Below are 25,780 nucleotides of genomic sequence, written 5' to 3'. Positions count from 1 at the left end.
AAGCTTTCTTGTCATGGAATGCAACACGGCTCTGCAGGCAAACGAAGTCTCAATCTTTTTAATGAATAATGAATAACTCTTCCTGCAAATATTATTTTTAACAAATACTAATTCACTGTCACATTTTCCCCCGAAAACACAGTCCAATAACGATTCTGTCGCTTCAACATCGAAAGCTGCGGCTGCCAAGAACAACAAAAGCAGCAACGATAAGACTAAATTGGAAACTGGCGAAGAAGTGCTAATCGATAACAACAACACTTCCGTGGATAAAGACGAAGGTGAGGATTTGAATAAAGGTACACTTGCCAGAAGTGGCGGCACCACCAAGGACGAAGAGGACAACAACAAAGAGGAAGATTATATTGACGATTTCGATCTATCGTTATCGGAGATCGAAGTCAATTCGTTGCCATCACCACTTTTCGATTTAGATGACGAAGCACGCGAAGAACTAGCCGATTTCGATATAATGTTACAATCAGCTGCAGCACCACCACCGCCATTCCATCACCATCACCCACATCAGCGCGGTGCCGGCATGCAGAGTTATGTTGGCGGTGGAGCAAATAGCGCATTCCATCGACAGGCGACCGGTTTCCATCATGGCCATCATCAGGTAAGTGTAAGAGATGTGCGCCACCAAAAATGGTTGCGCGATTATAATGAACAGTCAGCCAGTCGACATAGGGGGTGAGTTGAAGATGCATGTAATGTGTGTGTGTGTGTGTGAGTGTGACTTGATGCAATCAACGTCAGTTGGAAAAGGTTTCAAATGTGTGCTGTATTATTATAATAATAAGGCAATTGAAAGGTTAAAAAACGCGTACAAAGAAACAAAGAAGAGGATTGTTGGGGCGGTAAGAAAAACAAAATGAAGCACAGAATTTTTCAGGTGTCTGTATTTTCGTTCTTCATACTTAAAAAAATGTGTGGTTTTGCTTTGTATTGTATTTCATAAGCATTTTAAGTGGCATGTTCCATCGATTAAGACGAATTCAAGTTGGTATCGTCAAAAAAAAAAACATAAAAGAACAGCCAAGAAGTGTTCTCAGGCGTTCATATGAGCTGACTAATATTAGAAGCAAAAAAACTAAAATAAAAAGTATATATATAAACCAATAAAATAAAATGAAACGATAAATACAAAATATAAAAAAAAGATAAACAAAGAAATAAATAAATACAAAATAAGATAAAAAAATGAACAAATAAAAATAAAGAATTAAATAATAAAAATAAATAAAACAAAAGAATATAATAAATAAATATATTACCAAAACAAAAAATAAATTTAAACAAATAAAAATTAAAAAAAAAATTAAAAAAATATTTTTATATAAAAATAAAAAAAGTAATAAATAAAAAAATAAAAAATGAATAAAAAAATAAAGAAGTAATAAATAAAACCAAAAAAAAGATATCGATTAAGTCGAGTTCAAGTTGGTTTCGTCAAAAAAAAAAAAATATAAAAAAACAGCCAAAAAGTGATCTTAGGCATTCAGATGAGCTGACTAACATTAGCAACAAAAAAACTTAAATAAAAAAATATATATAAGCCAATAAAATAAAATAAAAAGATAAATAAACAAAAAAAACAAAAAAATAATAAAACTAAAATAAAATAAATAAACAAATAAAAAAATAAAAAAATAAATAAAAAATAAAACTAAATAAAAATAAATAAAAGAAAATATTTGTGGTGTGCGTCTTGATGTTGTTCCACAAAATGATATATATATATACATATATATAAATAAAAAAGTAATAAATAACAAAAATAAAAAATTAATAAAAAGATAAACAAATATATCGATAAATCGGGTTGCTTTCGTCAAAAAAAAAAATCAAAAAAAATCGTGTTCACGTTCACGGCACAGCTGACTAACATTAAAAGAAAAAACAACGTTCAATTATTAAAACTAAAATAAAAAAACCAATTAAATAAAAAATATTAAAAAAAATAAAATTAAAAAACAAAACTGAAATAAAAAATATTTAAAAAAATAAAATTAAAAAAAAATATAAAATAAAAAAAGCATAAATAAATTAAAAAAATTAAATAAATACTAAAATAGAAAAAAAATACTACAATAGAAAAAATAATAATAATGATAAAAATAAATAATAAAAAAATAAAATAAAATAAAAAAAACTGAAATGAAAAAAAAAAATAAAAATAAAAAAAATTATTAATATTATTAATAAATAAATAAATAAAACAAAAAAATAAAAATAAATAAATTTGAAAAATGTATACATATAAAAAAAATCAATATAAAAATAAAAAACGATAAAATTAGCGAATTTTATAATTAAACAACTTGTTGTGTTCTGCTTTTGACTAAGCCATCATTACCTTTTTAGATTACAAAAAAGCGCCTAAGTATCTCAGCTAAGACTACTGCACAGTGCGGTCGATTCCCAAAAAGCTGGCCAAAACTCAAAAAATTAAGTAATTGATTCAAAATTTCTTACTCGGGGGTTGTCGGGGTCGCTGATTACGAATTTGATCTTAAAATTTTGAAAATCCACCCCCTTCCACCCCTATTGGCCACCCCCTCACGTGAAATAGCGTATATTCATTCTCTCTTCGTGTTTATTTCTTGTGCACAAAAAATAGCATAAAAGCCAAGGTAGCAAGTGGTAGCAGCTGAATCTTGTTTTATTCAGTAACCATTACTTTTTTGAGTAACCTTTAATAGGTTTCAAAGCAGCATATGACGGCGTTGTATTACTATACAGTTTGAAAACTCAAATTTTATAAAAAAATTGCAAAAAATGTATCTTCGTATTGCTGCAGCTAAAAATTTTGTGTCGAGGTATTGATATGTACTAAAGATTTCTCGTATTTTACTAACCTTCCGAAGATGATTCCATTTGGTTTTGTTCAATTTACTCCATTACAAAATTTTTCAAATGTGTACAACTTTCACTATTCATCGACAGTAATACGATGCTCAAACGAAGGCCACGTTGCGACTGAAAATACAGAGGATACTTAGGGTACAGGACGTTGCTATGAACGGTTTTCACTACTCAAGGCATTACTGTAGCCAACCCAAAGACAAAAAAACTCTATCTAGAAACTTTTTTTTTCGACTTTTGGCCAGCTTTTTGAGAATCGGCCGCACTGTGTACTGGCCCAATCATACAAGATCGCATAACTTTTGGTTATGGATGTCCAAAGCTTACTAAAATTAATTATTCAGAGTCATATACCTACAAACATACATACATGCATATGTATGTATATATTCAGTTACAAAAAGTTTCTCAGTACACTCGTTTACCTATAGTTCCTCCTTCTTCTGTCTCGGCTACCACTTCAACTTACATACATACATACGCATAAATGTATGCCTTGCACTCGTCCGTCAAGGATCATCATCTAAACATACTTACATGTGTCAAGTGTTTTCTTTTTGCTTCAACAGTCAAACCAAAATGAAATGAAATCAAATAAAATAACTTCAAGTAAAAAAATTAGTGTAGAGTAAAATTTCAAGTGTTTGCTCTTGTTCTTGTTAGTGTTGTTTACATTAAGTTTCAGAATAAAATCAGAACGTGAAATACACCAATACTTAGGGAATGCTTACTCGGGAATGCTTTTTACCTTTTGCTTTCGTTCATAAGTTCAGCTGGTGATACATATTTCTACGCATTGGACAACTGGTCCTAAACGAATCCGATTTTTTTCGCATAGAAGATGTCTTAGCAAGTTTGTCTCAACTTGTAGAGATTCACATTTGAGTGTTGTAAGGCCTTTAGTATTCTACAGAGATGCGATAAATGCGGGTGCTGTGGTAAAAACTGCAGTTAATGTGGCAAAAGCCATAAAATTACTGCTTAACTGTGCAGCAACAATTCTCATAAGTCGCTTACCAACTGCTGTTTTACTATAACTCAAGGCGAATCTATTCAAGATGGTGGCACTCGAGCAACAACCACATTTTTTAAATTCGAATTGTCAAGGAAAAGCTAGCAGAAAAATGGAATGAATGACAAATAGATACAATTTGTCTGTCGCACATTCACAATACTATGCAACAAAAACTTTCCGTCATTCCGTTTTACTCGCTTTTCTAAATTAAAGTCGAATGGAAAAGGAGGAAACCAAGTACTCTAATCACACCATCTTCTATAGATGCTTCTGAGAATTTATCAGTCTCAGGCAAAGCAAAAGCAAAATTCGATTGCTGAAAGACTGCGAAGTACTTCGGCGGTCGGCACCCGGCAGCCGGCAGCCGGCAGTCGGCAGCTTCGACAGTCTTAAAAACTGCCAATATTTTTTACTGCTGCCAGTAGTCACAACAATTAAAGCGGATAGTAAAAATGTCGAATAGAAAGGAAAAGAAAGCGTCACAAAACCATCAAACTCAACTACATTTAAATTATTTGCCCAAAAGAAAATGTAGCTGCTGCTCCAACTTCAGAATCGGCCAAAAATTGCAGTCAGTCAAACGAAAAACTGTAGAAGCTGCCGACTGCCGAAGTACTACGCATTGCTTCAGCGATGAGTTTTTTGCTTTTGCTTCGGCTGCGACTGAGAAATTCTCAAAAGCATACTCGTAAGTTTAAGCAGCAGCCTAAAATTTTGTAAGTTTTCGAATGCTGAGTAAAATTAGGACAGGAATGAGGAACAGTACTTGAATTAGTACTTCTGCGTTAAAGATTACTGTCCGATTCTGCTTTATTTTTTATTAAAAAGTCTGTAGGCAATAACGATAGTATATCCTTGTACGTTACTGACGTAATAAGCGATATGACAGCGGTTCATTTACAACGGAGGTTGGCAAAAACTGAGAGTGTGTTGGTAATAAGGAAAAAATCAACGTAGCCACTGCCCATGGCTACTTCGTCGCCGTTTGAACAACGACTGATTGGAAGAGCGTACGAATACGGCTGGAATGAGCGGACACAATTGTGCTGTCAAATCCCCTATGACGTAGCAGCCAAAGGTATTCTCACTATTCTGCTTGGGATGGCCAAATTTATCTTGTAATCTATGATGCTAAGGGCTTTTTCCCAGATTCTTTGCCGAACAATATTTAATTCATATTTCGATGAAACTTCAAATAATTCATTCAAAGCCTGGCCGATAATTAACGAATCTTCTCGAACGGAAGCTTGTCTAGTTGTGGATAGTTTTTTAGGCGTAACAGTTGGTCTTCGCTTAGGGTTCGCAAATTTGTGTTGGAAATAATCGGTTTTGCTGTGCAAATGATTTGAGTAAGCACCACACAAAATTTCGCTATCACTTTGAACTTTTTTGGTAAAATATCTGCATTACGGTACCCTTACTTGTTTTGCCATTTTGAAAGCAATGAAATTCAATTAATTTGTAATAACGCTAAGCTCGCTATTTATGAATAAAATCATTTAGCAAAAATATGAAATGATGCTATCTAGCATTCTCGAGCTGTTTCTCCATTGCTGAGCTAAAATATTTCGAGTAATCTTCAACTTTTATAGAATTTCGTGCAAATCTAGCGTCTTCAAAAATTTTCAATCCATTGAATTACCTACTTTGAGGGAAGCAACATGGAAAGTAACCGCGGGAATCACGAGACGCCTGCAAACGTTTGCCAACCGTTGCCTGTGACGTATTTTGCGATTTTTTGGGTCCCATACAATAACCAACTCAGACCTGCTAAACAAAGCCAATCAGCTCGACGTGGCGTGAAATTCGAAAGAAGAAGTAGCGTGGCAGTGTATACAAAAGGTCAAGTCACAATGTTGCTAGGCCGATCCTCCTTTAGAACCTCTTCCAACAAGATGATCGAGTAAGCCACGCGGCCACGCATCTCCTGGAAACGCTCAACAGAAGCTGAAATGAACTTTCTTGGTCTTACGTGGAAGGAACTGGGAGATAGCGTAGTTGACGCACTATGCTCTAATAGGAGCTGAAAGAAAAAAATATTATTTACTTCACAAAATTCTCTCAAAGATCTTACTGTGACTTTCGATATGACATTTTTTTATACGATAACTGCAAAGAGAGCCACAGGTTGTCATATTCGATGGTTTATTCGGTTGATTTTTGAGTGGAAAAGGCAATGTTTTTGTCACTTGATGCGCCGATAATCAGCGGCTTCGTAGTCAACCAACTGATGAGCGATGAAACACTCGGTTACACGTCGGCGCAGGCGCTTGCATACATGCAAAAGCAACTACTTGCCTCAATAACAAAAACAACTACTTGCACTATGTTGCTATTATAAAATTCATCACTCGTAATTGCTTCATTTCACTGCTTTTCCAAACTATTGTCAAAAAAAAAAAATTGTGAAGCTGAAATAGGCAAAACAATTCGGAATTCGCAGAACAAAATGCACACACACACACTTCGACTTTTGGGTGTAGCGTGAAAGATGCGTCAAGGTAGTGAGCTGAGCTGAGGTAAACACGGCACAAAGCGCGCTAATAGGAATGGTCGTCAGGCTAAACCACAACTCGGAGAAATGACAAATGCAGTCAATGTAGTCATAAAGTCAGTAGCAATTACCGTAAAACCCAGCACTGCTGCATGAGTCCGTAGCCGATACGCACACACACACACACAGCAAGAATAATAGTGAAGTATTGAAGAAATGGAAATTTCTTACTGGAACCTGCACTTACATACATACTTTGTGTGTCGGATTAAGACAGTTAAGCCTTTGATGTTTGTGCACAGGCGCACACAGCAGGTTCATTTGTTCTAGGTGTGCAATGCAGCAGGTATGCGTGTGTGTGTTTGTGAATGTGTTCCATAGGGTCGTGCTTGCGAAAGAACGGTCATCACACAAGACTAATGACTGTGGTTGGTTGAGCAAATTTCGTAAAATTCTCAAAATTTTTTACTTCTTGCAAATTTTGATTTTACATTGAATTTTTTGTTTTTACAAAGTACCGTTAAGTTGTGCGATAACAGTCGAGAGACTAGAGAAGTAGGTATGCAAAATGACTAGACGTTTGTGGTTTTCACAATATGAGTACGAAGAGGAGGAAAGAAAAACAAAAAACAAAACGTGGTTCAAAGAAGGCGCCTGCTTTTTCTGGCCTTACTGCTGGTTTTGCTGTGACAATTGTTTTTTCTCCATTTTTCCCACTTTTGTGCATAAATTGTTTGATAATTGTTTCGCTACCGCAATGCTTGCCACTGATTGCTTGCAGATTCATTTTTTGAATATATACGGGAATGCCCATTTGTGCCAATACATGAAATCATCACCTATGCGAAGTAAAAAAAAAAATTGGAAAAATATAAATGTGTACCTCAGCTAAATAAATAATGAAACAAATACTTTTTTTATGAAAACAAAATACGTACTTGATTTTTTTAAATTCTAATATAAAATACAAAAAAAAGAGGCAAAGGGCAAGGCTTTGAGGACGATTTCATAAAATTTAATTTTATTAGGTTGGGTAGCGTTTTACCCGAAGATTTTTATTTAAATAAAAACAATAATTATATCAATCAGTTAATGAGTTATATATTCGCCGATGCTGTTTACAAACTCTTCCCACCTCTCGACCAACTTCTTGACGCCGTTCGGCCAAAAATCGCCTAGTCTGGTGTCAAAGAAGTTGTCGAGCCAGTTTTTAAGGACCTCTTTGTTATCGAGTATAACGTCCTTCATATGGTTTGACAGAGAGACGAAGAATACGGCAGATGGTGAAGTAGCTCCCATTCGAGCTCTTGGAGTGCGAATTTGTCGACTTGTGCAACATGGGGCCTGGCGTTGTCGTTTGTCGATCTGGTATTTTCAGTCGAATAGCCTCATTCACGCGGTGAAGCTGGACAATGGCATTATTTTCGATCATTTCCCAGCGCACCATGCCCTCCCACTCCCACCAAACACATATCATGATCTTCTCTGGATGAAGATCCGGCTTGACTTTCGACTTTGGCGTATCTGCTGGAATCGCCCACTCCTGACTTTGCTTTATATTGATGTATAGGCACCATTTCTCATCTCCCTTGACCATTCGGTAGAATAAGCGTTGTTTATGACCGCGTATTGGTCGATGGCGGGCGAGATGCTGAGAAGCAATTTGAGAGCGATTTTCTTTGTTTTTTCGTTGAGCTCGTGAGGTTCCCAGGCTCCCAATTTTTCGGTACCTCCCATTGAATGAAGGTGACTGTGAATCGTTTTATGATCTCCTTCAAAATTGATTTGAGACGGTCTTCATCGACGTCAAAGTCGCCATTTTTGAACTTGCAAACCATTTCCGTAATATAGACTTGCCTATGGCACCTCCTCCATACTCGTCACAAATGTCAGCAAAGAAGAAAGAGCAGGCTTGTTCCCTATTCATTTTGCACGACAAAACACGCGTGTCCTAAAACGGTCCCAAGAAAGGAAGTAAACAAAACTAAAAATTATCATTCTCTGCAAAATTGCATATTTCAGTTGCATAGTTTTTAAATTATTTTTTGCATTATGAATTTCGCTGAGGTATTTAATACTCAGTACTGCAGTGGAAATTATTACTGGCTGATGGAAAAAATGGCAGTAAAGAAATCACGGAAAACAATTAACGTTTTTTGTGCAACTATTTAAAATATTAACCGCTTCCTCTTACATTTTTTCCCAACGCTCACTTATTTCTCTAATCCTTCCCCTACATTTGCACTTGGCATTTCTTTCGGCGCATTTAGCAAAGCACTTAAGTATTTAATTTACAATTTACCTGATGCACAATTGCACATTTGACTGAGTTCTTACTAATTACCGCATGCCAGCGTCGCGATTGAGCAGCACTTCACCGCAAACGTACGTTGCTCCCCTATTCGGAGTGCTGTTGCAGCAGCCCTGGTGCAAAATTATCAATTCAGTGGCAGTTGCAGGGCGCAAGCGCAGCACTCGCCGCTATCACAAAACAACACCGCTTTCCCCCAACGGCTTGTTGACATCCTTATGCGCGGGTACGTACCTACACGACTCACTTGAGGTGACTTTGTTGGGGCTGTGCTTAGCCTGTAATTAAATGTCAATTTGGCTGCTGTGACTGCTCTACCCAGCGCATATAGCTGTCGCTATGTTGTTATTGTTATTGCTTGTGATTATTGCAAAAAGTGTTGGCAACCACTTGGGCGATTTCACACCGCATTGCGCACAATATGATTTAATGAAGCGCTTTATTGCATTCACGCTGAGTTTTTCTTTCGGTTTTTTTTTCTCTTCTCAATTTTTCAGTTTTTGTTTTTTGCCACTCAGCCACTCATACTTCATTTGTCTGCGTTTATTTTTTGCGCTATTTAAACCTTTCGGTAAATTAAATATGACAATAATAAAAATTATACGTCTGTATTCTATGTATGTATGTAAGAAAAAACAAAAAAAAAAGCAAAAAAAAAAAACAAGAAAAAGTTTCACAGCCACACATATTATATTTATGCATACATACGTACATGCATATTTATGCATACATACTTACATAAGCGACGATTTGATTGCACTTTATCGCGTCTCTGTAACGATTTGCTTTGGGGCTGAATATAATTAATTTTTATTGTTGTTCACATAAATCTAAATGCATTGAGAAATTGAGTTAAAGAAATTTCGTATGCGCGAAAAAAATTGCAACTCTGTATTTGACTAATGTCGCGCAATAAATAGAAATGATAGACAAATATTGAATAATAAAGTTGTTGCATTTGCGCATTTCTCGTATTAGTTGTGTGAATTTTCTCATTCCCGAAACCATCATACGAATCTCGCTGTCGATGGATTAGTTTTTTCCCATTAAGTGACAGATTGACGCTTCAGGCAGTGTCATTTATCTTTGATCTCGTTAATGGCGCAGTTGACTGCCCAGTTCTTCTAGAAAGAATGCAGTTCAATGTTCCTTGACGAAATTTCGTGGTTTCAAATTTTTCGCTTTGGCTTTAGTAGGACACTAAATATGTAGTGCACCATAAAGGGAAGGGATCCTATGACATGGTGCCTCTTACCTATCACTTCCAATCTTCTCATTTCGCCTGCACGCGGTGGTGCTGCTAACCCTGACTGGAGGCTGAATACCTCTCAAAGAGAGAAGTTTCAGTGAAAAGGAAGGGAATGAAAGAAATAAGCTGAGAAAAACTGGTTTGAGGCTGGTGGCCACTTATCAGTCATACCCTTTAAATAGAACAAAGCAGAGTAAAATTTCAGGCCACTTTATTTTATCTCCTTCAAAATATGACCCGTCTGAAGCAACACACATGTGGCAACGTTTAACCCAGTACTCCATGCACCCCTGGTAGGCCGACGAAGAGACGGCCTTCAGCTCCTTCGTCGCATTGTCTTTGATCTCCTCTATCGACTGAAATCTCGGAAACAACTTCAACTTCGGAAACAAAAAGAAGTCGCACGGGGTCATATCAGGTGAGTAAGGTGCTGGCACGATGGTATTTACTTCGTGTTTGGTCAAATAATCCAGCACAGTTTGGGCTCGCTGCGATGGCGCGTTATCATCATACAAAATTCAAGAAATGTTTGCCCACATTTCCGACCGTTTGCGACGCACAGCATCTCTCGAATGCTTCAAAACGGATATATACTATTCCTTATTGATTGTCTAGCCCGATGGAAGGTACTCATGGTGCACTACGCCTTGGCAATCGAAAAAAATAGTCAACATCACCTTCCCGGTACTTTTTGTTCATAAGGTAAATCATAATGCCACGAATCCAACCATATTGCCTCGGATAAGAACACATCAAAGATATTGGCCCACGCAATGTATTGCGAAAGATGATAATCTCATCACATAGAGTGAAAGTGGGCTGTCGAGAAGAAAAAAGGCGTATTGTAGAGGAAGCAATGGTCCATCCCGGACTTTAATGCCAATATGATGATGAATACATAATCGTAGTGCTAATGCACCACGGGTTAGGTCGTTATCTGATTTTTAAGGCACCTTTCTGGTCTAGAGACGTGAAAATTTAAGGCGTTGAAAATTGAAGAAAAACAGACGCTATGAATCGAAAATCGTTTTATTCCTTAGATCAATCAATTCTTTATAAAAAAAAAAAAATTTGTTCCATGACAATCACAAAAAAAATTGCTTCCCCTGACTTAACACATGCCACTGACGTAACTGATTGGGCTGCTCAGGTACAAACAAAATTCGGTCGATTATTCATCAGGAGATATGTCGCTATGGTGGGTAGCAGATTTACAAAAAAAAAAAAAACAAACATGTTTAGATATTTTATCTGTTTATTGGAAAAACAAAACAAAAAAAGGGATTTTTGTCACGTTCTCGCTTTAAAAAAAATAGAAAAATTGATTATAAAATTAGAATTCTGCTACCCGCGAGAGCCACAAACCTACTCAATAACATATTAAAAATTCAAATCAATCGGTTCAGTACTTTTTGAGAAATTACCAATGCCAATTCGCTTATACCTGGGCGTCGTACTCCAAACCGGTACCGTTTTAAAGGACTGCAACGTCTAAATTACAACGAATTTCAATATAAAAATTTGCAAGTTTATTTTTGAAAGTATAAAGTATGATAACATAAAAAAAATCGATTTTTTCGAAATTCTAGATCAGAAAGATGCTTTAATTATTTCTCAACCTTTTTGGATTTGTACCTTTTTGGGGCCAAACAGGTATTTCAAATGCAAGTGAAAATTACTTTCTATGCAACAAATAAAAATAATATTTCGTAGAGTTTTGTGATTTTAGCTTCATAATTATTAGTTTTGTTAAAATTCAATTTGAACTTGTATATATTTTTTGCAATTTAATGGTTTGTATGCTACTTGATAATTTAATTTTATGAAAATTTAATTGTACTACACTTTTTAATCCTCAATATTTTAAATTACTTGCATTGTAGTTTTCAATTAATCTCTTAAATGCCTGTTCTGAATTTTGTTTTAATGAAAAAAAATATATGTAAATAAAAAAATATATAAAAATTAAAAAAAATATATAAAAATTAAAACAAAAAAAAGAAATACAAGGTGGCGCAAAATTAATCACCTTAGGTTGGGTTAGCTTAAGTTATGATGACAGTCGGTCTGCACGACCAACTCGACCAACTCACTTAGACCTTACAGGTCCGAAAACTCCACAGCCAACCTTATCGTCGAGCTTGGAACTTTCTGTATAAAAATTTAATGCCCCCCTTCTCCAGGTCTGGGCGCCTGCCACTCCCTTCTTGACGGTATACTTGTCTTGAAGAGCCTTTTGAAGGTGAGTCTAGGAATAGAGTAGTCTCAAACCATATGGTGGCCAAACTATGGTCTTTCCATAGCGCCATACATTTGAGCCTGAGCGGCGAGGCTGCAGCCACATGTTTCCCTACCAGATTTAGTACAGGTAAATAGATTGGCACTTCCAACGCTTTGTTTGGGGTAGTCCTTAAAGCACCAGAGATGCATAAAAAGCTGTTCTTTGGACCTTACTCATGATTTTAGCGTAACTCGCCTTTTGAGCAGATGGCCACCAACAAGTATTAATTAATCATCAGATTAATCATGGAATGACGTTGTAAGTCAGCCATATTTGGCACTTGGGAACCTGATAACTGCAGCATACAAATAGACGAGCAATGAATGGAGCGCGTAGAGTCCAAAATAAAGATTTTCGTCACTCCAAATATTTTTTTTTTTTTTTCATTTAGTAAAAGAAAATTTCAAACAGATAAGCAATGAAGCTCGTAAAGGTCAAAATAAAGATTTCCAGCACTCAATTTTTTTTTATGTATTATACTAAAAAGTTATTTACAAACAAAAAAAAATTGTTTGATTAATTTTGCGCCACCTTGTAATAATTTTATGTGCACTACGCCATAACTCTTTTTATGTACACTTGTGCTCACATAATTAAGTCACTTCAGCTTTTTACAACATTTTCAATATATTTTATGCCAAATTTTATCGTTAAGTTTTTATAAAAAACAAAAAAATATAAAGCACATAGTCGGAAGTATTTTATATGGAAGAAAATCCTCAACATCATATACAAAATTTTTTTTTTTTTTTTTTTTCAAAATCATCGCGATTTTTTGGCGACTTTAAGCTGCATATACAGTTTTTTTCTTTTTCAAAATTTTGTTAAAAAATTTGGAAATTTTGATGACAATTTTTTTAAAATTGTTAAATTTTTGTGAATTTTATAGAAAGTCTGAAACTTGAATTTAGATTTCGATCACACAAGCTTTATAAAAAATGTACGAAAAAATTTTGGCTTGAAAAATATCGCGAATACTGTGTTATCTTTTCACTTACACTATGGGCCGAAACTATAGCACCCCCATAGTGCATTTTTTTTAGGGTTTGATGATTTTCTAAAAGCAATGAGATCAGAAATAAAAATTGTATGCATTTTGATGCATTTATGCATTAATAAAACAGCATTCTTGTGACCAATTTTTATTTTTTATTTCAAAAGTTTAGCATAAAATAGTTCATAGTAATCGAAAATTTAATGGACAAAATTAAATTACCCCCTCTATTTTGGTATAAACAATTACGTTGCTAGCTAATATTTGTAGAAAATCCCTTATTTTGGATGACCGCAGCGCATCTTTTGGACATTGAAGATATTAAGTTATCAATAAAATCTTTCGATATGCCTTTTTTGCTCCTTTCACAATGCCGGAGGAGCACCGCTTAAATATGCCTATTCAGTTTGTTTTTCATATTAAATTATGCATTTACATTCATCTGCCTAACGTCATGGCGAAGGCATGCAATGCCAATCAAACTTCAAACTCATCGGCATCTCATTAAGGAGACGGTCAACCACTTAAGCTTGAATGATAATCGTCATTTCTCTTATAGCTCATAAAGTACATAAATCATGGCGCTGAAATTCGCTAACTTAGAACAAAAAAAAACATTCTAAGTATGACCAATTCTTATGTCTGAACAAGTCTTTCGAACTCACCTGCAATTAACGCAATATTTTATTATTAGTGGAAAATCAGTTAAATTTTTTACTATGCAGAGGAATCTACATAAATTTTAAAATTTAATTTCTTATTTGCTTCATTTTTCTTGGTTTATTTTCAATGCTGCATGGTAAAATTTATAAATAACTGCAATAACAAAACTAATTTCCGTAAATAACCATTTTTCACATATTTTGTACTGACTATACGGGGAGTTTTGAGGTCGCTGATTACAAATTCCAGTTTTTCAAAATTCAAAACTGCGGTAATTACGGATCCAAAGATTTCAAGTGTTCAGTTTGATGACTTTAGTTACACTTTTTGATTTGGCATCCGCTATTTTGGATCCGCCGTAGCTTAAAGGGTGGTTGCGTCACTACCATTCGGTAGGGGACATGAAACATCAAATAGTAGAAAAGGTTTTTTTAATACTGGTCGGCTTTCCGCAAACAATAGCAAATCTTCTGCGTGCATTTTAGCCATGAAAAATTCCTCATAAAACACCATATAGATATACTCTCAGCTTCGAAGGAAAGTACATGTACAGTGGTGTACATATTGATAAGTTTTGATTATTTATTTTTTAATTTTAATTAATTTTATACAAAATATGGTTCATACTTCTACAAAAACCATATAAAGCTTTTGACGTTGACTGTATATATATAGGGTGAAGTCAAAAATAAACAAGACTGGTGTCATAAAAATGTTTTTGAAGATCATTGTGAGGATATAAATGCCAATGAACATACGGGCTAAGGCCGCCCAAAATCAGTAATCACCGAAAATTCAATCGAAATTCTTCGTAAATTTATCAAAAATGAACCGAAATCATCGTTGAAATTCATGGAATCAGAGTTTAATATCTCCAAAACATCGATTTATCGCATTTTAACTGATCACTTGGGCTTACGAAAATGAAATTTTCTATCTTGGTGTTTTGAAGCGTTTGTTGTATCGCATTCCTGAATACCGCGAAGGGCGAAGCAAGCGCGCTTACTGCATGACAATGCACCATCTCATCGATCCACTCTTGTGACTGATGTTTTGACTAGAAATCGCATTTTAACCACCAATCAATCACCGTATTCATCTGACTCCCTGTGACTTCTACCTATACGGAAAATTCCATTTGGCCATAAAAGGAAAACGTTTTGCGTCTGTAGAGGTCATCCAAAAGGTTCGTACCAATATCCTGAAGGACATTCCGGTCAGTGACCTGAAACACTCTTTAGAAAAGCTTTTAGATCGTGCAAAATAGTACATCGTGGCCAGAAGGGGCTCCTGTGGTTTCTATTTTAGCTCAGTCTTGTTTATTTTGAACTTCACCTTGTATATTTGATTGAAAAGTAATGAGCCTTATTTTTTTAAGCAGTTTTATTAAACCTTTTGGCTTATACAAATAATATTCTTCAAAATAGGACCCTTGAGCGTCAATATACCGCTGGTAGCGGTCCTTCCACTGCAGGAAACATTTTTTAAACTCATCCGTCGGAATCGCGTTCAATTCGGCTATCACAGTTTTTTGGATCGCCTCGATGGAGTCTTTTCAGGCGCGGGAACAAGTAGAAGTCCGGAGGGGACAGGTCTGGACTGTAGGAAGGGTGGGGAAACACCGGAACCCCCATCTTGGCCAATGCAGAGAAGCAGAGGAAGGCGGTGTGCGCCGACGCATTGTCGTAATGAAGGGTCCAATTGTTGACGAGGTCGGGCCGAACCCGGGTGACGCGGTTTTTCAGCCGAAGGAGCAGTTCTTTGTAAAATGCCGCGTTTACATTGCTTCCTGTGGACGATGCCTCGAGAGTCGAAAAAGATGATCAGCATGGTTTTGACCTTGGATTTCGACATGCGCGCCTTCTTGGGTTGTGGCGACTGGCTCGTGTGCCACTCCGCACTCTCTCTCTTGCCCTCAGGATCGTACTCAAAGCAGCAGGTTTCATCTCCTGTGATACAATTGTCTAAAGTATTATCCTGTTCGAGTAACGTTGCTCCAACGATCGCTGCATTGTCGCCACTGCAAAGTCCTAACACACTTTTAAAACAGCTTTCACGCGCGGAGCGATGTTGACTGCACCGCTGTTGCCAGCGAACTGGGACCGGTTTCTAGTGAAAGGGGAAGGTCCAACGATTATTTTCCCCCACTAGCCGATTCGGTTGATCGCTTGGCAGACGCTCCGCGCGGGAAGGATCATTACTTTTCAATCAAACCCTGTATGTGCATATATGCATATAATAGTACAGTTAAACAAATTCTTGAGTCTAAGGTCCCATCAGTCTCAATGGAATTTGTGGCAATCATTTGAAACAGCCGCCTACGAAAATTTTTGTAAAGATGGAATAGATGAATTTCTAGTACACATTGGGCACGCAAGCCAAACAAAAACCTCGAACATATGGTGAGGACTCTTCTCTTTCTTATTTATTTAATTTAATTTAATTATCCACAACTGGATTACTGGATTTCCATGCGGTCGTATCTGCACAATCGACGCTGCCCAGATCGACGGTTGGCCAATACTACAGACGTATATGGATCAGTATTTGGATATACTTAAGTATATAAAGCTATATATAAAAAGTTATACCCAAGATTTGCATTAACTCACAAGAGTAGTGTTTGGCGATGCTTAATCGCACTCCGAGGTGAGGTTTTGCCCTTAATTCTAACATCCTTGATATTTCTAACTCGGGATAATTTAGAACCTGAGATAAAAGATATTATGACTTCTGTAAAAAAAATTATGTCGAAATTCTGTGGAAAATCGTTTAAAGTGCATCTTCTCACGGACTCGGCTTTCAACGTTAAAAAAACTGCACTATTCTTCCACAATACAGTCCATTCCATACATGATCTACCTCGAACTTATTCAGTTCCTGGCCTTCATAGCTCCGGCCAAATGAAAAACAAGAATTGTAGTTAGGCGCGCGGCAAGCCGCTAATGAGTGCTTTTATTTTATTTATTTACTAAATGGCGACCATAAATTAAAGCCTAAGGTGAGCCTTGGTATCTTTTGTATTGCGCTTAACTTTTGCTATGATAACATTTTGTATATGTATGTGTCTTAATTGGGTTTGTTATTAGTAATTTTGGATCAACTATTTTGTCTCGTGCACACCTCGTATTCACATGGACCCTGCTGGGTTGTAGGCGTGGTACCACAAACACTTGACTGCAATTATTGGTTTGAATGGCAAATGGCTTGCAAAAAAATAAATCAATGAAATGAGTAGAAAGGCAGTGAGCGAGGCGCTCAAAATGCGGTCAGTTGCGAAGCGGTAAATTACTAAGTGCGCGCATGGCATTGTGAGAGCATAAAGCAACTACAATGTAGCATTCAACACGCTTCGGAAGCTGCATCTGAATTACAAAAAAAAAATATGAATTAAAAAATTAGAAAATATTAACTCGCTGCTATTCTTAATAAATACAGATGTGTGTTTGTGTATGTATATACAGTTGCGGTCAGAATCTTAGTAGTGCCTATGGCTCATGTGGATGTGGAAGTGCAAAATATCATTGGTTACTCACCAACAATGGTACGTAATGCCATCAAGTGCAAACCAAGTGGCAAAAAGCGTGGAAGAAAGCTAGCAATGTCGGCAAGAGAAGTTAAGTCTATCGTCAGATACTCAAAGCAGTTTCCATTTGCGGCTGCTGATGAGATAAAAGATGCCTTAAAAGTGTCTTCGGGCGTTGAGACTGTTCGTCGGCGTCGGGTGCCTACAGTCCAAGAAATGTGCCGTTGTTGACAAAAACGCATATAGAAAAGAGGCTTCGATTCGCCAAAGAACATATAAATTGGCCTTCGACCAAATGGCGCAACATTTTATGATCGGACGAGTCGAAGATTGTCATGTATGGTGGAAAGTGATCGCGCCAATATGTAAGACGACCATCTAACACCACCGAATACCAGCCAAAGTATACAACAAAAACAATAAAGCATGGTGGTTCTAGCATTATGGTCTGGGCATGCTTTTCTTGGCTAGGCGTTTGACCCATTCATTGGGTTAAGGAAATGATGACTGGCGCTTCATATGTTGATATACTCAAGGCCATATGTCAGGGACGAAATGCCGCTTGTTTGGACGTTCCAGCAAGACAACGACCCGAAACACATGTGCAAAGTTGCTGCAAAGAAAGTTTGAGAATAGTCACATCAACGTAACGGAATGCCCGCAACAGTCAACAGACATAAACCCCATTGAAAATTTGTGGGTTAATGGCAAGGAAGCAGTAGCCCAACGCATGCCAACATCTAATACGCAACTATGGGAAGCTGTAAAGAGCGCATAGGAGTTGATGTCGATTGAAAGATGCCAAAAACCCCGTTGTGCTGCAATTCTAAAGAATAAGGGTCATGCCACAAAATACTAATTTTAATACTAAACAAAACCCCATGTAAAAATAAAAATAAAATCACCATCATATAAAAGTTTTGTCAAAATTTTTCTTGCAATTTGTTACACTATTAAGTTTTTGACCGCTCAAAATTTGCTGCAGTTTTTCTAAATACAGGGCCCGCCATCTATCGTTACGGATTTGAACTAGGTATTATTTGAAGAATGGTAACACTTAGCTGTCATCTGATTTGACAGAAAATTAGTTTTATTCTTCCGCTGAACGAAAATGGTTGTGTATACGCTCAAAGAACGCTGGGAAATATTGCGACATTACTTTGAAAATCATGGTAATGTTGCAGAATGTGTACGAAAATTACGTACGGCCATGGGAAGAAGAAAAGCACCGAATGAAGCGTATGTGCGTTGCTTTGCGAAAAAAGTAAGAGAAACTGGGATGCTTATTGATCTTTTGGGTGCCGTCAAAGACCAGTGTTATGCCAACAAACCAGAATTAATTGAAAAAGACCAACATATTGCAACAAATTGCACTGAAGACCAACATACGCGATGTCATAGCTGAAATACAGCCGCATACAATCGAAAATGTGTTGAAAAATTGGACCGATCGTATGGGATGGTGCATGACTAGCCGAGGCAGCCATATGAATGAAGTTGTGTTCCATCATTAACCAGAAGGATTGTACTTCAAAATAAAAAAAAAACAGTTTGGAAAAATATTGAGTAGTTTCTTTTTTATAGCATTTTTAATTCCGTAAAGTTATTTGGCAGACCCTGTATATAGTTTTACTTTACTGAAATAAGATAAACGTTGGTTTTTTTTTTTAGGATTTGTTTTTTTTTGACATTTGGGCTATATTAGGGCAAAAATAAAGCGATTTTTAACGCACTTTTTTAACCCATTCCATTTGACGTATGTGCACTACTAAGATTTTGACCGCAGCTGTATGTATGTATGCGTGTATGTGCATGCATATTTGTGCTAACAACAAACTCAGCTTCAGTAGCAATCGTCTATTTAATGTCAACAACAAATACCAGTAGTTGCGGCGGTGACAATTAAGCCAACAAAAACACGCAACAACAATCAGCCGCTACACTATTCAATCACTCACTCACTCACTCACATGCACGCAAATGAAATGCAATCAACAACGCACGTTGCTGCACGCGAACACAAATACATGCAACGCAGTTACATATACATACATACATACATATGTACACATACTGCTGCATACCAATTTGTGTTCTTATACATGCATACATACATACATATATGGCCGCTTATGTGTCTTACCTGTGCATCTTCGAGAGTGTAAGGCTTTAAGTTGTTTTAGCTGCTTCTTTACTTGTAGTGCGGGAATTCATGCGTGCATACGATGATCACCATTAGAGTTTGTGTGTGTGTGTGCGTGCGTGTAGCAGCACTAAGCCGTTTACGTTTACATAGTACATTTTCCGTCTGTTGGTTGTTTATTTTGCCACTTTACTCGGTACTCTTACACTTGGCATGCACGGGTCCGACTGGGAATTTCTAAGCTACCGTCCTTATTGTGGCATGTAGGCAAGTATGCAAGTAAGTAAGCAGCCACACACACACTCACACTCTCATATATAAATATATACAAACAAATCACTGCATTCTTAAATATTCCTGCTTACCTGTGGCTGCGCAATTGCGTCCATATTTGTATGTGTGTGTGTATATATTAATTTGTTTGTATGTGTGCGTGTTTATGTTGCGCTGGACCAGCTGTACTACTGCCTGCCACCAGCAGCATCATCAGTCACCGCCGCTCGCCGCTCGCCACTCACCATTTCGGACATCATTTCGTGCGCATCAGCATATCGCTGCGCGCATACTCAATTTGTCAGTCAGTCTGTCAGCTAGTCGCTTTAGCACTGCAACGTGTCGTGTCAGTCTGTTAGTCGCTTAGTGGCTAAGTCAAGTCAATCAGTCAGCAGTGCATTCTGTCGGACACATTTCGAAAATCGCTTTGTGTTTTTTCTCTCTTTTATTTTTATTATAAACTGATTGCCGCTTCAAGATACGCCGCGCGCCGAAATACAAAACGTTACAGTTGATTTTATCGCGCGTACAAAATAAGAACTTTCAAGCCAAGATTGGCAGCTAAAAGTGGTTGCACGTTTTTATTTTTGTCCAGATATTTTCAAAGTGATTTTTTTGTTGATAGAACCGCATAAATTGTGTAAAATGTTGAATGCAGCTTAAAAAGTTACTTTCTGAAAAAGCAAAAACAAAAAAAAACTGATTAAGAACGAATATATTTGCAAATCCTTCGACTTGATTGAGACTTCCGCAAAATTTGTGAAAATATCGAGATTATCTGTAAACTCTTGCACAATCGGCTATTAGCGAAAACTTCGCCGCTCACAAAAATATGAATCTGTGCGCTGCTGTGTGTGCTAAGCTGTAATTAAAGCTTAAAGTTGACTAAGGTGTGTAATTTTTCTAATATCTAATTATAACCCATATTGTACATGTAGCAAAGTTAGAGAAAAAAACGTATATATATAAAATATAATTGGCGCGTACACCCATTTTGGGTGTGTGGGCGAGCTCCTCCTCCTATTTGAGGTATGCGTCTTGATGTTGTCTCACAAATGGAGGGACCTACAGTTTTAAACCGATTCCGAACAACAGTTCCTCTTTATGAGGAGCTTTTTCATGGCAGAAATACACTCGGAGGTTTGCCATTGCCTGCCGAGGGGCGACCGCTATTTGAAAACACTTTTTCTTCTTTTTAGTCTTTCACCGAGAATCGAACCTACGTTCTCTCTGTTTTCCGAATGGCAATCACGCACAAACCCATTCGGCTACGGCGGCCGCCAAAAAAAACTTACATGAAAAATTTTTCACTTATAACTGAAAATTGTGAATGGAAAACTATAACTTCGCTTAGGTGCAACTTTCCGAAGAATGTCGAAAGTGTTTTCGTGTTTCATGGCTCGAAAAAATTATTAATGGCCGAAAGAAATATTCAGTCTCTAGCGTAATCACGAATGCTGGCTGCCACGTCGTTAATTGTAGCTGGTTTATTAGCATAAATCAGTGACTTGCTTAGCGTAGCCCTCGTCGTTATTTTTTTGTGTTTTTTATTAGCATATATCAGTGACTTCACATAGCCCTTAACGAAAAGTAGTTCAAAGCAGTTAAATCACACATCCAAGGGGAGCAATTAGCAGACTAATTTCATGCGATGATTCGATCACCAAACAACATCATCCTCATATTGGCATTGCATTCCGCGTGGCCCATTGCCTTCTTTACAATATGCCTCCATTTATCTCTACAATCCGCTGTCGCTCTATGTAGTGGTATTCTCATCTTTCATATATCATCTTCGACGTCTTATAATCATCTCTCAGCCTCTCTTTCTTGCAGTTTCTGGTTTCGCTTCCAAGTTTTTTTTTTTTCGTTCTTTCGCTGCTCATTCTTCGGACGTGTCCATACTAACGTAATCTTTGCGACTTTATAAACCGCCTTACATTTCGCCCCGCAATTAAAGCACTGAGTTCGTGGTTAGACGGTATGTACCGTCTTTTAATCGTATAGAGACGAATATCGATCACAAAACATTCGTCTGCAAACAGTAAGGGTTGCAGGCGCAGTGTAACTTATATCGTCGTCATATCGTTTTAGCATCTATGGTGTGAATAATTTAGACATCAAACTCTCTCTGACCTCCATATCCTGTTTTAAAGACAAATGAACAATGGTTACGTCCGGCCTCCCAATTACTTAAAAAAGTTACTTTTTCGCGATGTAATAGCATCTCGATAGTGTCAGCTCATTGTTCTCACGCGGAATAAGACAATCTCAACATCCTTATCTGTGTACCTGGTCATGGCGACATCGCTGGAAGATGAGCGAGGCAGATGAGCCAGCTGGATAGAGGACCTGTGAGGTAGTGCCTCCGCGAAATGATAGGATTGGAATCCCGTTGACTACCTGCGGTTTACTCCTGGCGAGGTGGGCTTCGAGTCCACTCAGCGAGCGCCGGGCAAGTATACAAACTTGTAAGGTCGCGAAATCTTTCTGGCCACAGGTAGATCGGAGGCGCTCGAGGGATCTCCTGAGGCTAACAAAATCGCAGCTCTCGAATTACGTGGGTGCCCTTATAGAGCACATTGGCTGTGTGGTATACATGCTGTGAGACTCGGCATTACTTCGAGTCGGGTTAGTGTCAGTTGCTTGGAGAATGAGGTGGAACCATCTCAGCACTTCTCCTTAAGCATCTTGACTCTCATGTCTTTGCCACGCCTTCTGATATTGCAAGCATTGATATTAAAAACCTGATAGATTTCATCAGTAAATCAGTCATCATTCGGTTTGCCTTCACCAAATACACATCCATCGCCTTCTCATCCTTCTTTTCTTCCAAGTCTTCTTATTTCCTTTACAATGGTTCACAAAGGACGATGGTCCAAGTGTGACGTCTCTATGGGCAACCATTTCAACCTAACCTAATCTCGACATCCATTTGATTTCCAGTTCATTCAGCAAACTCATAAGTTCCAATGGCCTCATCAACTGGTACAGCAAAAGGTCTTATGCGGATGTAAGCTAAGCTCTTTCCTAAACATATTTCACTTTGACGACAGTCAGAGGGACCGTTTTGTGTGGGACGTATCGATTGATAAATTCGTATGGTCAGTCACTCTGCACTCACTTCTACAGCGGCTATGGCTTATTCAGCATGCATTAAACGAATATTATCTAAATAAGAATCGTGAGAATTTTTAGTAGTGATAGTAATAATTGGCGCTTAGGAGTTATTGGGAGTTTGGCCGAGCTTATCGTCCTATTTGTGATGCTTTTCCACAAATGGAGAGACCCACAGTTTAATGCCGTTTATGGCAGATGGTTTCTTAGGGGCAGTTTTTTCATATGAAAAATATACTCAGAGGTTTACCATTAGAAAAACTGTTTATATAATTTGATGTTTTATGTCCGGGGTTTCGCATGCAAGCATCCCCAAATCATAATGTTGCCGCCACTGTGTATGACTGTACTTTTTTGTGAACCACGGTGAGAACTCTTGTCCTTTAGGGCGTCTAATTTTCGTCCAGCAACATTTCCAAATTAATTTATTTTTGTTTCATCGCCCCAAAGTATGCTATAACATTTTTTCGTACCCTCTGGTCCATGCCATGACTTGTTATCATCATAAATTCTTAGAGTTCCAGTGCGGAACATAGCACCACTTGACTTGTGTTCTTGAGCTTAACTTTTTCTCTTCCTTAAATTTGCTTGTTTCAACAGAGGAGCTTTACGAGCTATTCTGCCTGGTAGGTTCATTTCGTACAATCGACGCGGTACAGTTCTCGCAGATACTAAGTTGTTGATCTCAGCTTCAATGGCCTTTGATGACTTAAAAGAATCCCTCACAATTAAATTATTACTAATGCAAGTCGTTTGCGGAAGCAGTGATCCACCCAGGACTGTCATGCTAAGAAATATGAGGAAGGCGAATCATTTTCTTTTTTCCATAATGTCGTTCTGTGGATTTTTTGAGTTTCAGGGCATTTACAACAAAATTTTTGGTCATTCCAAGTGAGTCAACGATAAATTTGTACGATTTTTTTTGTTTTCGAAGATTGACAAGGAGCCTCCGCTCCTCAATTGCAATGCTGCGCACGTCCCATTCAAATGAACTCTCTAATTCGCTGCTTACGTTAGATTTAATATTCTTCACTTAATTAGTTAAAATGCCAGAGTTATCCGCAAATTTTTATTATTGAATAGATCGGTTTTCGAAGATTTGAAACTGCAACATGGCTTGGGCATATGCGACCACACCTGGTCCTTGGCGGCTTTAAACCACACACGTCATGCATTATTTCGCTAATTTTAGCAATTTAATTTTTCTTCTGAACTGAAATATACCTAAGCAAGGAAAGCCAGGCAGCTAATTCGCGTTCTGCGAAATGTTGGGCAGTTACGAAAATTCGTTCAGGGCTCATTTAGCATAGTTTGCATTACTTGATGTGCCTGTATAATTAAGCAGCAGTTCTAGTTTTGACTCGTAGTACCCCAGATAGATGGCGACATCAATCGAGTTTACCGGCGCAGGTAATTTTGATTAAATTGAAGTGTGGCAGAAGGTTGTTACGCGGATTAGTGAACAGCTGATTTGCTTAATGGATAGTTTTGTCAGTAAAATATGAACCGCAGGCAATAAATACGGGCATTAGCTGCCCTAATACTAAGAAATAAATATTTATTTGAAAAAATCTGTAATTTCTAAAACTGCTTTGGAATATCAAAACAATTCATATAATTTCGAATGTGTGTGAGTGTAGACTAGCATTTGCATACAGTCTTTCTTGATCTGCTCTTTAAAAGTTGCATTATTTTTTATTCACAATAAATACCTGGTCTGGTGTCAAAGAAGTTGTCGAGCCAGTTTTGAAGGACCTCTTTGTTATCAAAGGAAACACCCTTCATATAGTTTGCGAGGGAGCGGAAAAGATGGTAATCGGTCGATGCAGGGTCCGGAGAATACGGCGCATGCTGAAGGAGCTCTCAATCGAGCTCTTGGAGTGCGGCTCTGCCGACTTGTGCAACATGGGGCCTGGCGTTATCGTAAAGGAGTATGATTTGACCATGTTGATCAGGTATTTTCAGTCGAATAGCCTCATTCACGCGGTGTAGCTGAGCAATGTAGAGCTCTTTTTGATAATTTTCCAGTGCATCATGTAATCACAGTCCCACCAAACATATGTCCTGATCTTTGGATGAAGATCCGGCTTAACTCTCGGTTTTAGCGTATCTCCTGGAGCCACTCACTCCTTTCTTTGCTTGATATTGATGTATAGGCACCATTTCTCGTCTTCCTTCACGATTCGGTAGAAAATACGTTATTTATGACCGCGTGTTGCTCGATGGCGGGTCGCAACTTGAACTTTGAACTTTGCAAAACATTTCCGTGATGTAGACTTGTCTATGGCATCTCCTCCTCACACGTCGCAAATGTCCCGGGCTGCTTCGGCAGCTTTTTGACTTCGATGAAAAGCAAAGCAGAGCGGGTGTCGAAAATGTTGATGTTTGCCTCCTGGGTATTCCATTTCTAAGCCTCAAAACTAATATAAAAACTAAATAACTCAAAAATACAATAAACATAGTTTTGTAGAGCAGAAATAATTCTATCCAATGAATACTTACCCTTTGCCAAACAGCTAACAAATCGTTGTAAAATAAAAGAAAATATAAAAAACGCTATGAATTTATTCCCCAACCCAATATTGACTGTAGTTTTGCGGCAATGTTGCCATCGAAAATACCCCTAATCAGCTCAAAGTAGGAGAATTAAGTCCAGTTGTCAATCCGCATTAATTGCACTTAATTCCTGAGATAATTTCGAATTAAGTCGATAATTCCGATAAACGCCACCGACTGTCTAGGTTATAAGGTAGTATAAGGCGGTGTTGTGTTTGTCCCACCCGTCTACTATTCACGCCTGGAAGCGTTAAAAGGTGAATAGTTGATAGTTTTTGCGTTGCCTGCCA

General features: G+C 37.5%; 1 protein-coding gene across 9 annotated transcripts in view; it reads left to right on the top strand.

Moving 5' to 3' along the window:
- Window positions 1-25,780, top strand: part of LOC129236335 (segmentation protein cap'n'collar) — a 255,187-nt gene that overhangs the window by 200,026 nt on the left and 29,381 nt on the right. For all 9 annotated transcript variants that reach the window (XM_054870673.1, XM_054870672.1, XM_054870670.1 and 6 more), the window contains one exon: window positions 143-619. In XM_054870673.1, coding sequence (XP_054726648.1) covers window positions 143-619 — 477 coding nt within the window. The remainder of the gene's footprint in view (window positions 1-142; window positions 620-25,780) is intronic.

The sequence above is a fragment of the Anastrepha obliqua genome, chromosome 1 (genome assembly GCF_027943255.1).
Source record: "Anastrepha obliqua isolate idAnaObli1 chromosome 1, idAnaObli1_1.0, whole genome shotgun sequence".
In the NCBI taxonomy this organism is placed as follows: Eukaryota; Metazoa; Arthropoda; class Insecta; order Diptera; family Tephritidae; genus Anastrepha; species Anastrepha obliqua.
The sequence above is the reverse complement of the archived record's forward strand: the minus strand, read 5'-3'. Positions and strand labels throughout refer to the sequence as shown.